The 11,831-nt window shown below is 38.5% G+C and overlaps 1 protein-coding gene across 1 annotated transcript in view; it reads right to left on the bottom strand.

Annotated features, from left to right (window-relative positions):
• Positions 1–397: 397 nt before the first annotated feature.
• The window catches only part of CMYA5 (cardiomyopathy associated 5), a gene marked incomplete at its 3' end in the record, with an annotated part of 74,535 nt that continues 63,101 nt past the window's right edge, over positions 398–11,831 (bottom strand). Inside the window, exons 7-10 of the mRNA XM_008574152.1 lie at positions 9,175–9,293; positions 4,171–4,320; positions 1,662–1,808; positions 398–545 (exon numbers count right to left, since the gene is read on the bottom strand). Coding sequence (XP_008572374.1) covers positions 398–545; positions 1,662–1,808; positions 4,171–4,320; positions 9,175–9,293 — 564 coding nt within the window. The remainder of the gene's footprint in view (positions 546–1,661; positions 1,809–4,170; positions 4,321–9,174; positions 9,294–11,831) is intronic.

Raw genomic sequence — 11,831 nt, 5'->3', positions numbered from 1 at the left:
ACATTCAAATTTATATTACACACAAGCTCACTATTAGTTTCCTGACTTAGGTGGTACATATTCTAATATAGCTAGTAAAAAGTGCATAAAATATGCATAAATCCTGTCTAATGACTCAAGTTAAATATACTTCAAAGAATGTTCTATCATTAAAATTCACATACATTTTTCTTGCAAGGAAGTTATTCGTCTGAATTGTAGCATGTGTTTTATTACAAACTTGGAGCTGGTTGATGAATAGTGATGGAGCTACAAATCAAATCAACAGCTTAATTAGCTCAGCAGGATTTTAGGATGCTTTTCTCACTTGGTGAGAATAAGCTCAGAGATTAGCTTAGGACCCTAGGCTTGGTTCCTTGGGCTCTGGGCAGTCTTCCCCATGGAGAGGGACCCTTACCTGAGGCCCTCACCCTCAGGAGAGTGCTGTCTGCAGTACTCCAGAGTGTAGGTCTCTGTGGCCTCTGGGTTGGCAGGCCGCCAACGGATGGTGGCCGTGTTCCAACACACAGTACAGTCCTCAGCATGGATCACAGGAGTGGAGGGTGCTGCACAGAAAGAACCAAGTCAATCATGTAGCAATGCCAGCCCTGCTTCCCTAGTACCTCAGAAGAATGCTTAGGCATGATTTCATTTTCAATTTTTTATCAGAAAATTCATTCTGGGCTGAAAACTCAAAAATGATCAAAATTTATATAGTGAAAAGTCTCCTTTCCTCTTCTGCCTTCCAAACTGCCCAGTTCTCATCTATCCCCCAAAAGCCTCTACCATTAGCTTCCTATAAATCCCACCAGAGTTTCTTCGATACATATATGATCAAAAATACAGATTTTTGCCCCTCTCCCTTTACAATAAGCAGTAGCCATGATCTTGCTTTCAGTAGGAGCCCAATAAAGATTTATTTTAAAATGCAAGAAGAAAGGATGAAGGATGGAAGCAAGCAATTTCTTCCCCTGAGGCAGTTGCGACTACCTTAAAGGCAATGCAGCCTTGGTTTATGCTACCCTGCTTCAGCCCCCTGTGAAAAGATTCCCCCATGAGAATGAATGCATTCCCAGTTGAATACCAATGCTTATAACCTTTTTGGGCCTCTCAGCACCCACACAGTGAAGCCCCAGCTTCTTACCTTGCAAGCACGGCCTCTGTATGCTGGCCGTTCTCACCTCATGCCTTTCCTCTCCTTATTTTTAAGTCTAAGAAATAACAACAAATTTCTTATAGTGTCCTCAGCACTCCATACTCTCTCTTACCTCAATGCCTCTGCTCATACGTTTTCTTCAAGTGGAATATGCTCCTTTAACACATTCCTTCCTACTGAGCCTTTAAAGCATTCTGTCCAGGCATCAGTTCTAGGAAGCCCTTCCTGATCCTGCCCCTGCCCCAGGCTGTCTTGCGGACCCCTCTGGAGTGTTCTCATAATAACCTGAGTATATTTGGATCATGGCCCTTCCCAAATATTTTCTGTGATCTTCTGCTTTTCTGTCTCTCTCACTTGACTATGAGCTTCTTGAGAACAGGAACCCAGTCTTATTCATTGTTGGGTACCCAGCACTTTCCATAACACCCAACATGTGATAGGTGCTTAATAAATACTTATTTGTTGATCTCAAGAGTCTGTGAAGAATTGAGTATTGCCTCCTAACAACCCCTTAGCATCTCCTTACCTGTTCTAAAAATTGCTCTTTCACTGGGCAGGCTACATCCAGTGAAGTTCACAGCCATCACCCATACTTGATAGCGTCGGTCAGGTTCCAAATCTTCAAAAATGCAGCAACTTTCTTTCACTGTCAATCTGTATTCTTCTACCAGCTCTAGCATAAAACACAATCATAAAATCTAAGGAATCTTCCGAAGTTAACTGAAAGCTATAGTGATTAGAAAAAGTTGTCTATGATTTTTTTTCAGTGGAAAACCCAAATTTACAGCCTTACAGACACCATTATGTGGTAACTAGCTCTTTAGAATACGTAAGAAAGCAATCACATTCTGAAAAAGATATTTAGAATGACATAGTATTACTTGTGAACACTTATCAGAAAATAATAGCATATTAGTAAGATTCTCAGCTTTGTATACCACAATTAAAGTAACTTATTTCAATAGTACATATTAAAATTGCAGACAGTTTATGTTAGCTTAAATCTCAGTAATTACAGGCTCAAGAAAATTCTTATGAACCAATGCCAATATTTCAGAAGAGTACGTCACTTAAAAAGGGCAATCCCATGTTTTCTCACCTTATGATGTTATAAAGCATCTTCACAGATTAGTAAACTATTTTGGTATTCATTATGACTTTCCAAGTTTCAAATCCTGGTTCCTTTTCATTAATTCCAGGTTTCTTTCAACTAGAGATTTCCACAATTTATAGAAATATTTAAATAACTGATAGGTCATAAGTATTATAAAAAGTAGCTTTGTTTAATGAAGAAATTTTCCTTTTAAAATTTCTTAAATTATTTTACTTTCACTATTTTGTAGTAAATATTACTCAGTACAATTCTGAACACCTATTTCTTTGGGCCAATCATTATTTTTACTGAAATTTTCTCTCCTTTAAAAAGAACAATTTTCTTTAAAAAGAAAATTAAACTATGGTAATTCTCCCTTATACTCTTGAGTATCCCATCTTCAAAACTCCTCCAGTTAGGAACTCAGATTATTTCTTTAAAAGCAGCTTAGGAGCTTTTCAATTTAGCAGGTCTCTTCAATTGCCTCTCTCTTTTCCAATGAGCTATACTCTCTGGATAGAAAATTTGGTTTAAAAAATGTCATACGGACTTATACGCTGAAATATTTTTCCCCCACAGCCCAGAAACTGTGACCTCAGTTTTCACTGGAACCATTCCTTTAGGCTAGGTCCTGTTACCCTGGTGCTGATTTTAACAACGCACATAACATGTTTTAGGAGACCTTATTACACACATAACACAGTATCACAGCATAGATCATCAGATTAGCTAGCTGTCATCAGCACTCTTCAAAGCACTGAACCAATGAGACACAGGACAGAGAAGTGTTTGGAGTGAAGGTGGGGATGGGGGTGGAGGTGAGGCTTTTAGAAAAGGTAACCCAGGCAATGACTATTTGTCAAGAGGGGTCTTGGAGAGCAATGGAGTTTCATGATATAGCTGGATATAGATGGAGACAAAGTGTGGTGTAACAAAACAGAGACAAACAAAAACATAAGCTTTGGAGTCTGAAAGTTCTGTGTTTGAATCCTGCCCCATCATGTGTAAGTTGTGTGGCCTTGGGCAAATTACTTAACTTCACATCAGTTTTCTTGCTTGAAAATGGGGCTAGTAACATTTTTTTCCTTGTGTTGTGACAGGCATATGGTAATAGGTACTAATAAATAAACAAACAGAAAAGAAAAAACACAACAATCACAATAATTCCTTGAACTTGTTAAGAGAACAGATAGGCTATTGATGGCGGTAGAAAAGGGGGAGAGGGAGGGGAGAAAGGAAGGAATTGGTAAACAGCCACAAAAGTCCACTGCATTGTATAGTGATAAAAACATAAATAAAATAAAATAATATCGGAGTCCTTATAGACAAACTTAGCTAACTTTACACTATGCCTACAGTTGCTTTTTAAAACTTTTTTTCTAAATTAAGTATCACATGACATTTCAAAAGACTTAAATATTAATAACAGTGAAATATATTACAATTCATTCCTCATTATAAATTGGGCACCTGAGTTTTATAATACGATGTCGATCCTGCCGCATGCTCATCTGATTTCCAAAGTTATGTGGGGCTGTCTTTAACAAGTAACACAGAGTGCCAGCTCTCTCAGCCCTGATTCGTCAGAAAACACCTCAAACTGTCTGGCTCTTACATCTTATTAGAAGTCCTACTCAGCAGAGAGCTATTTACAGAGGCTGAACTATAAGACATGCCATCCAGTCACCCGACTAAGCACTTTCACTTCTATCCACATATTAATTTGGGACACTAGAAGTCTATACCATACCTAGGTCCATGTCTTAAGAATTGTGAACATTTTGAATAAACCTGTATGGCTTGTTTGTGGCTTTAATCAAAGGTTGATCTGAGAAACTGCCAACCATGACATCTAATGCTGTGTGATATGTATATGTTTAAATACTTCACATTAAAATACAGAAATACATACATGCGTCTGTATTCGTGTTAGGAAACCTACCATTTACTTCTTGGTCATCTTGTGGCTCCTCCATGCAGTAAACCTGGAATGACTCAATGACATCTTCCTTGTTCATGCTCCAGTAAACTGCAATTGTTGTGCTAGTGGCAGAATTCGGTTCCTGAGGTTCTAATCTAGGAGGCTGTGGAACTGCAATATAAGCAAGATTTATCATAACTAATTCTGTTTTTATTGATTGGTGCGTGGGTGTGTGTGTGGGTGTGTATTTGCAAAAGTTTTTTATGCTTGTTGAAAAAAATTCAAACAATACAAAAATACAAGGCATAAAAGTAGAAGGGCTTCCTTGTTCCCGACAACTTCCAACCCCAATTACATTCCTTAGACCTAACCACTGTTACAATTGATTGTGTATACCTCCAGAATGTTTCCTACGCATTTGTATATGTGCACATATAATACACACAAATATAAACAAAAATGGATCCCTAAATGGGATCACTTGATAATACTCTTCTTTAGTCCTATATTTAGAGCAATAAACTTATACAGGTTAGAGGATGTATCAAATGACTTGATTTTTCTTCAGAACAAAACGTGTGCTTTGCTAGATAACAATGCTGTACTGTTCTATATCAATACAGAGTCTATATTCACAATAGAGACAAATAAAACCCTATTTAGATATAGTTGCTATATCTTCAAGGCTGAAAAAGACTTGCATAAATAAAATATCAAAATACACTCTCTGAAACTACGATCCACTTTGTCTTTCCAACATGGCTATACTACAGATTTTTTTTTAATTAAAATATAAAAACTATGTAGGGGGGAAAGTAGCCTATTAACTGATTAAGTATAAGTTTTAGACACCTAGGATAACTCTGTCTTTCTGAATTTTAAAGATAATAATATTCTCAAGTGTTTTCCTAGAGATTTTAAAAGGTTATAATTATGCATACTGAATACCATAAATGAAGCTCCTATGCAATTCTCCTCCAAAAGTTATGACACAAACACACTGACCATATTTTAGAAATTAAGGAAAAAGTTTATTCCCATAGTTGAAAAGATGCCATGCTTTTAATTTATTATTTGTAGTTATTTTTTTCCAGTCAACAATTTCCTGAGAGATAAGCTTACCAAAATAATATGGGCCAAATTGTATGAGATTACTTTATTAAAAGTCAACACCAAAGGAAAAGAAAACAAAGGTTAGTTCAACAAGAAGGTAAAAATAAGAACAAATACATGGCTCTAAAGAATGAAATAAAAAGAGACAAACTGAGAAGATTCATTAGTGATAAAGAGCTGAAGAAATACAGTTATGAAAAATAAGAAGCAGGATAGAAGAATGGTCAAGTTCATGGGCTTCAGAGCAGAGAGGCAGACTCAACATTAAATGCCACATCCCCCATTCACTGGCCTTACTAGTTATCTTAGTTTCAGTTTCCCCATCTTTAAAATGACACTACAACAACAATACCATTCCCTCCCAGGTTTGTTGTAAGATGCAACATAATGTGTATCAAGTGCTTAGCAGAGCGCCCTGACACATAACCAGTGCTAACACGACCAGAAGGCAAAATGACCTTGGCTGGAGCACAAAAAATAGAGGGGAGAAGCAGGAAACTCCTGAAGATGAGGGTTGAACTAGGGACTCATCATCTGGTCAACCACAGAGGCCACAGAGGTAAGACCTGCTAGGGGGCTGCATGGTAAGGCAGGAAGCCTGCCTGTCAGAGCACTTCCCTAGGGACTGATAATGGTTGAGAGGCCCTTATACCATCGTGGACTTTAGTGTTTGTCTTCCCAGTGGGAAACAGCTGTCACATTCTTTTTTTTTTTTTTTTCCTTTTTTTTTGTCTTTTTTCGTGTCCGGCAATGGACCGCAACCCTCAGTGTCGCGCCTGTACCGGACCGGGACTGGCAACGGGATCGCAACCCTCGGTGCTGCGCCCGCCCCACGCTCAGCCAGTGAGCGGGAACCGGTCTGTATGTGGGATCCGAACCCTCAGCGGGAGCGCCGCCACGCTCTCAAGCGGCGCACTGTAGCAGTGCGCCACCGGGCCAGCCCCGCAGCTGTCACATTCTAAAGGAGTCCATCCAGGTGAATGTAGTTCAGTAAATTTTCATGTTACCTAGGTTTATTGAAGAGCCAAGCAGAATGTTTCAACTATTGTCAATCATCTTTGAAGCAGTGCTGGAGAACTCCTTGAGGCATGAACAACAGAAATGCTCTCCCCCCGCCACCTTTTTTTCTATGAATTATACATTGACCTATATCCACTTTTCAGCACCATGCTCTAACCAACTGAGCTAACCAGCTAGCCCTGAGCTATATCTGCCTTTTAAAAATGTTAACATCTTTTCACCTCTCTCTCTCTCTCTATCTCTCATAACATAACAAACTTAAAAACTGATAATTGACCCCCAAAAAATCACCTAATTTTGAGGAAGGAGCAGTTATAAGGAATTAAGGTTAGAAATAATACATAGGCTAGAAATAATTTTGTTCCTAATATTCTTCTTCCCCAAAAGCATTGAAGTTAAAATAATTTTTTCAAAAAACAGGAAATTCTTTTACTTTTCAAAGTATTCTAAAATGAAAAAGGGAATATGAATATTCCATAGATGGAACCTAATAATAATGGCAGGATTTGCCATTCCTACATAGCAGAAGAACATCAGAAACCCAGATTTTGTACGTTAGCAACTCTGTTTACACTTCTGTAGTAATAAACCTGAATAAGTATGATGCTAAAAAATACAAAATGGAAGTTTAAGACTTCTGTCCCAGTGGCTAAGGAATTGGGCAGAGGAATCACCCTGTGGATTCCCTCTGCCAGATGGAATGTGCCCATAAAGAGCTGTTGCACTTGGGGAGCTAAGCATGAATCAACTTGGACCACAGGACCTATGGCCAGGTACAGATTTCCATTCAACCTGGCTTTCAGAAAGTCCCCAGGAGTGCAGCATTATTCACAATAGCCTTAGGTGGAAGCAACTCAAGTGTCCATCTACAGATGAATGAATAAGCACATATGGTGTATACATACAATGGAATATTATTCAGCCTTAAAAAGGAAGAAAATTCTGACACATGCTACAACATGGATGAATCCTGAACATTATGCATAGTGAGACAATGTATGATTCCACTTATATGATGTACCTAGAGTAGTCAAATTCATAGAAACAGAATAGAATGGTGATTGCCAGGGGCCAGGGGAAGGGGGGAATGGGGAGTTATTGAATGGGTACAGAGTTTCAGTTTTGCAAGATGGAGAGTTCTGGAGATGGATGGTGCTGATAGTTGTACAGCAATGTGAATATACTTAATGCTACTGAACTGTACAATTAAAAATGGGTAAGATGGTAAAGTTTATGTGCATTTTACCACAATTTAAAAAAAATCCCCAGGAGCCTGAGTCAAGGGAGCCTAGGCTAATCCACGTTTATCTCGTCTTTCACAGCCATGCCCTCTGCGTTTTTGCTCCGACTGTGTTGTCTTAAGTGATAGGACATTTTTCTGTTCCCCTCTTTCTTCACCTGTCAAATGGGAATAACAATAAAACCTCCCTCCTAGAGTTGTCATGAGACTAGATGATCAGATACGCTTAACAGTCTCCACAGCGCCAGCATTGTCTAAGCACGGAATAAATGGTAGGAGCTGCTATCCTTGCTGGAAAACTCTCATCTTTTCCTCATTGTGTCTACTTAGTTTGGGTAGGGGATCATCAGATTAACTTTTCAGGTACCAGCTGAGGACTTTACATCTGAGAGAGGTCATGGTCACAAATGAACAAAAACCAGCAGCAAGTCAAAACCCTGCGCTCCAACTTTGTGAAGCAGAAACACAAAGCTGTATTTATCTCTCGGAGATCTGTCTCCCCATAAAGGGCTTCAAACCACTGGGACTGCCGGGTGCACTTTCTGAGTTAATCATTTACACTTTGTGACAATTTAACTCTGTGACCTCTAAAAAAATATACAATGTTCTTTGTTTGAACGCCGGGTATTCAAAACTTATCCTTCTAAATGAACAACAGCATATAATAAATCCCATGAAAACAAAAGAACTGCTCTGTTAAGCGAAATTTCTTAGTTTACAATCACTGCTTTAGTCTAATGCGTCTTGAAGACATTACAAGAAAATTCTCTTTTGTTTTGAGACATTTCTAGAGAAAATCCATTAGGATAAAGGACTGAATCTTTCACTTTACATATGGTTGGTAGGGTTTTGTTTTTAGTGGAGTTTTTTGTCTTTTTAAAGACACAGTAGCCTTATACTAGTTACTAAACTAAAACTCTTCCTACAGAAATGAAAGTTAATAGTCAATTTAAACACAACAGCTGTCCTTAAGATGGTTTTGCAAGAATATAGCATCTTTTAAGGAGGACATCTGAGCACATTGTACAGTAAGTGAAACTTGGTAACTTCACTGAAACATGGCAGCTTTGAGAAATTTAAGTAAGTTTCATTGTCTTGTTTGTTAAAATAGCACATTAAAAAATATTTTGAAGAGCTGAAGGGATGCTTCTGACAGCTGAGTGGGAGGCTCCTGGCTACAGATCATGGTGCTGAGCTGTTAGTTCTCTAATCTGGTTAGTTTGAAAAAAAAAAAAAAGAAACAGAACTGAACTGAAGAGGGGAAAACCACTCATAAGGAAAAGTCTGTTCAACACATATGAAAATATTTCACTTCTTTTTCCTTCTATACCTGGCTGCTGGTGCAAAGCAAATACTTCTCTAGAAGAGTGGGAAAGAAATCCTATGAAAGAAAAAGAGGAGAACCTTGAATTCCGTTTTCCTCCCTCCACCTCCTCAATATCCTAGCACAGGCATAAAGCTTCAAATGGAAATGCGGTTTATCGTTGAAATGGGATGTTGGTCTCACGCTTAATTTCAGAGTCTAGCTTTAAATTTTTACAACCAACACTTTCTTTTTCCAGTTAAATGTCTTTACATTCAAAAACTTTACAAAACAAACAAGCCCAAACTGCCATATTTCATCCAGGTGATTAACATACTAAAATGCTTACCAGCCACTTGTTTTAACATCTGGTCACTTCTTGCCGAGCTGTCATCATAATGTTCAAAAAGTGAAAAAGCAGCAGGCATTTTCTCTAAAGAAGCAGTGCTCTCCATTGCAGAAAGCAACCTAGCAGGGGGACAGACCTCTACATAAGAAATTATTAACATACAGAATGAAAATGAAAGACAATTGTTCAAAATGAAGCTGGTTTTGGTAGTGGTGGTTTTTATGAGACAGGCCCTCTCACTATATCCAAAAAGGATTTAGATAGTTTTGAAGACTGAAAATATATGTCTAAATCTATTTATCCTTAAGGTTCTTAGGTAACTGATAGTATTGAGAATTTCATTCCTATATCCTCAAGGTAGATAAGATTCTTTCAAATTATACAGTCTTAAGTTTTTTATCTATAAAGTTAGTTCTAAAAATTATTTCATTTTAATTATTTTCTTTATTTCCTAAAGGATATAAATGTTCAGGGCCCATCTGGAAACTTACACTGTACGATATCCTTCTTCTCAAACCTCACTACTAAGCTTCTGGTCATTCAGTCATTCAAAAACTATTGTTCGCCTACTATGTGCCAGGCACTGTACTAGGTGCTGGGGATACGGCAGTGAAAGAGGGTAAGACCTACCATTCCTAAAAGACTACACAAGCCACAGTTTATAAATGAATAGCTTCTACAGACTCAAGACCTTCTAAGGAGGAACGCCAACTAATGCTATTTGTAACTAGGTGAAATCTGGATTAAAAAAAAAAATTGGAAAACAGGTTACCTCTGAAGGGGAAAGATGGAAAGGAGGGTTTGCAAAAGAATTGATCCTTAGTGTGAGCGACCTCAAAGTGAATTAGGAACTTTGTTGTGTGCACTTCTCTCACACAGGCCTGGAATTCTCTTCCAGCAATTAAGTCCATGACAAGGAACTGCATCAGCTTCATTATACAGACTTTTTGGTTTTCCCAGCACAGACCCACCTCAAAGCCTTTGCACTTGCTGTTGGAACTTTCTTCTCGCAGGTACCTGCATGGCTCCTTCCCTCACCTAATTTAGATCTCTGTTTGTATGTCAGCTCCTCAGAGTACGCTGCCGATACGGCACGGCCTGCCCATCGATCTCCTACCTTGCTTCGTCTTACTTCCTCAAACTCATCACGGCCTATGTGTTTTTTGTCTGTCTACTTCACTGAAATATAATGTACATGTAGGGAAGGACTTTGTTTTATTCACTGCTGTACTGTAATGTATTACTTGGCACATAGCATACATTTAATACATTTTGAATGAATAAGAAGCCAATGGTTTCATTTGGGTGAGGCTATCAGGACCTCAGAGATGGTGGATTTTTGTCAGTATGAGGGAAAAAAGACTATAAAATATAACTGAAATATTTAAAGAGTGCCTTCTATGCTTACTACTGTCAGAAACAATAAAATTCACTATCGCTTCATTTAGGGAAGATGGTTCTAGCAGGGGCGTCAGAGAGGAGGCGCCGTGTGGACTGGGTCTTAAAGAGTGAGTAGGTATTTCCTAGGCAGAAAGGGGAGTAAGGGTGGTGTGGGTAGAACCGTGTGAACAAAGGCACGTAAATGTGAACAACTAAGACTCAACTGAGGGCCAGAGGGCACCGGGGAACCTTGGGAGCTGGAAACAGAGATAGTTAGAAATGAAATAGAAAAGTGGTTTGTGGGTTGATTGTGAAGAACCTTTCATACCCACCAAGAGTTTCAGTTTTATCCTTTAAGGCAGGGAGAGCCACAGAATTGTTTACACAGGGGAGGTGCAGATGAATACCCTGGCAAGATTCTGAGGAAGGGTCAGAGAAAGTAAGTGAGAGAGGCAGTGAGATCAGTCGGGGGGACCCCCCAAGACCTAGGTGATGGAAGACAACACGAGCCTAAACTAAGGCTTTGGGGATGCAGAGGGTGGAAATGAGACTCAGAATTAACAAAAATAGTGACCAATACACACACTAAGCCTTCTCAATACCTTTCACTGAACAAATGCAGGACATCTTGTAGCACAAAAGCTGTGGTTGTAGATACCACAAGTAAAATGTTTGAGTTTTCCCTTATGCACTGACCTGTTCAATGCTAACATCAGCATATAAAAGGGGAAGTAGACATCTTGTGATAAGTGTGTTCTACAATGGTTGTAACTGTCTTTCCTTTTCATTATTATAACACAAAAGAGCAAAATGGAAAAAAAAAAAAAAAAGAATGCATCCCCTTAACAGAACAGCATTTTCTAAGGAAATGTGTTTTTCAAGATATGCAAATGTTGAGTCTAAATATGCTTGACAGCATTCCTTAATTTAAGCATTTTTAGTGTTGAGAAAAAAATCATTTAATATATAAGCTCTGCCTTTAGAGATATAATGTGAAGGAGGGGAGAAAAAGCTGCAAGGTAAAATAAACTAGATAATTAGCACTTCTTATGGAAAGGAACACCAATAACATTGAGACTTTGAGGCAAAAGTTGTCTTGAGAACATGAAAGGTTTTTTAGTGAGGGAATCAAGCTTCATCGTGTGTGTGCGTGCGTGTGTGTGTGTGTGCGTGTGTGCGTGTGTACATGCATAAGTTTAACAGGGCTTTCTTTAACTGCTCCTATTTCTTCAGCAAATCCTAGAATTTTTTTGTCTTTTTTCTTTACAGAAAAATAA

The sequence above is a fragment of the Galeopterus variegatus genome, unplaced genomic scaffold, assembly GCF_000696425.1.
Source record: "Galeopterus variegatus unplaced genomic scaffold, G_variegatus-3.0.2 Scaffold1000, whole genome shotgun sequence".
NCBI classification, from domain to species: domain Eukaryota; kingdom Metazoa; phylum Chordata; class Mammalia; order Dermoptera; family Cynocephalidae; genus Galeopterus; species Galeopterus variegatus.
Note: the sequence above shows the minus strand (reverse complement) of the source record. Positions and strands in the feature narration are given on the sequence as shown.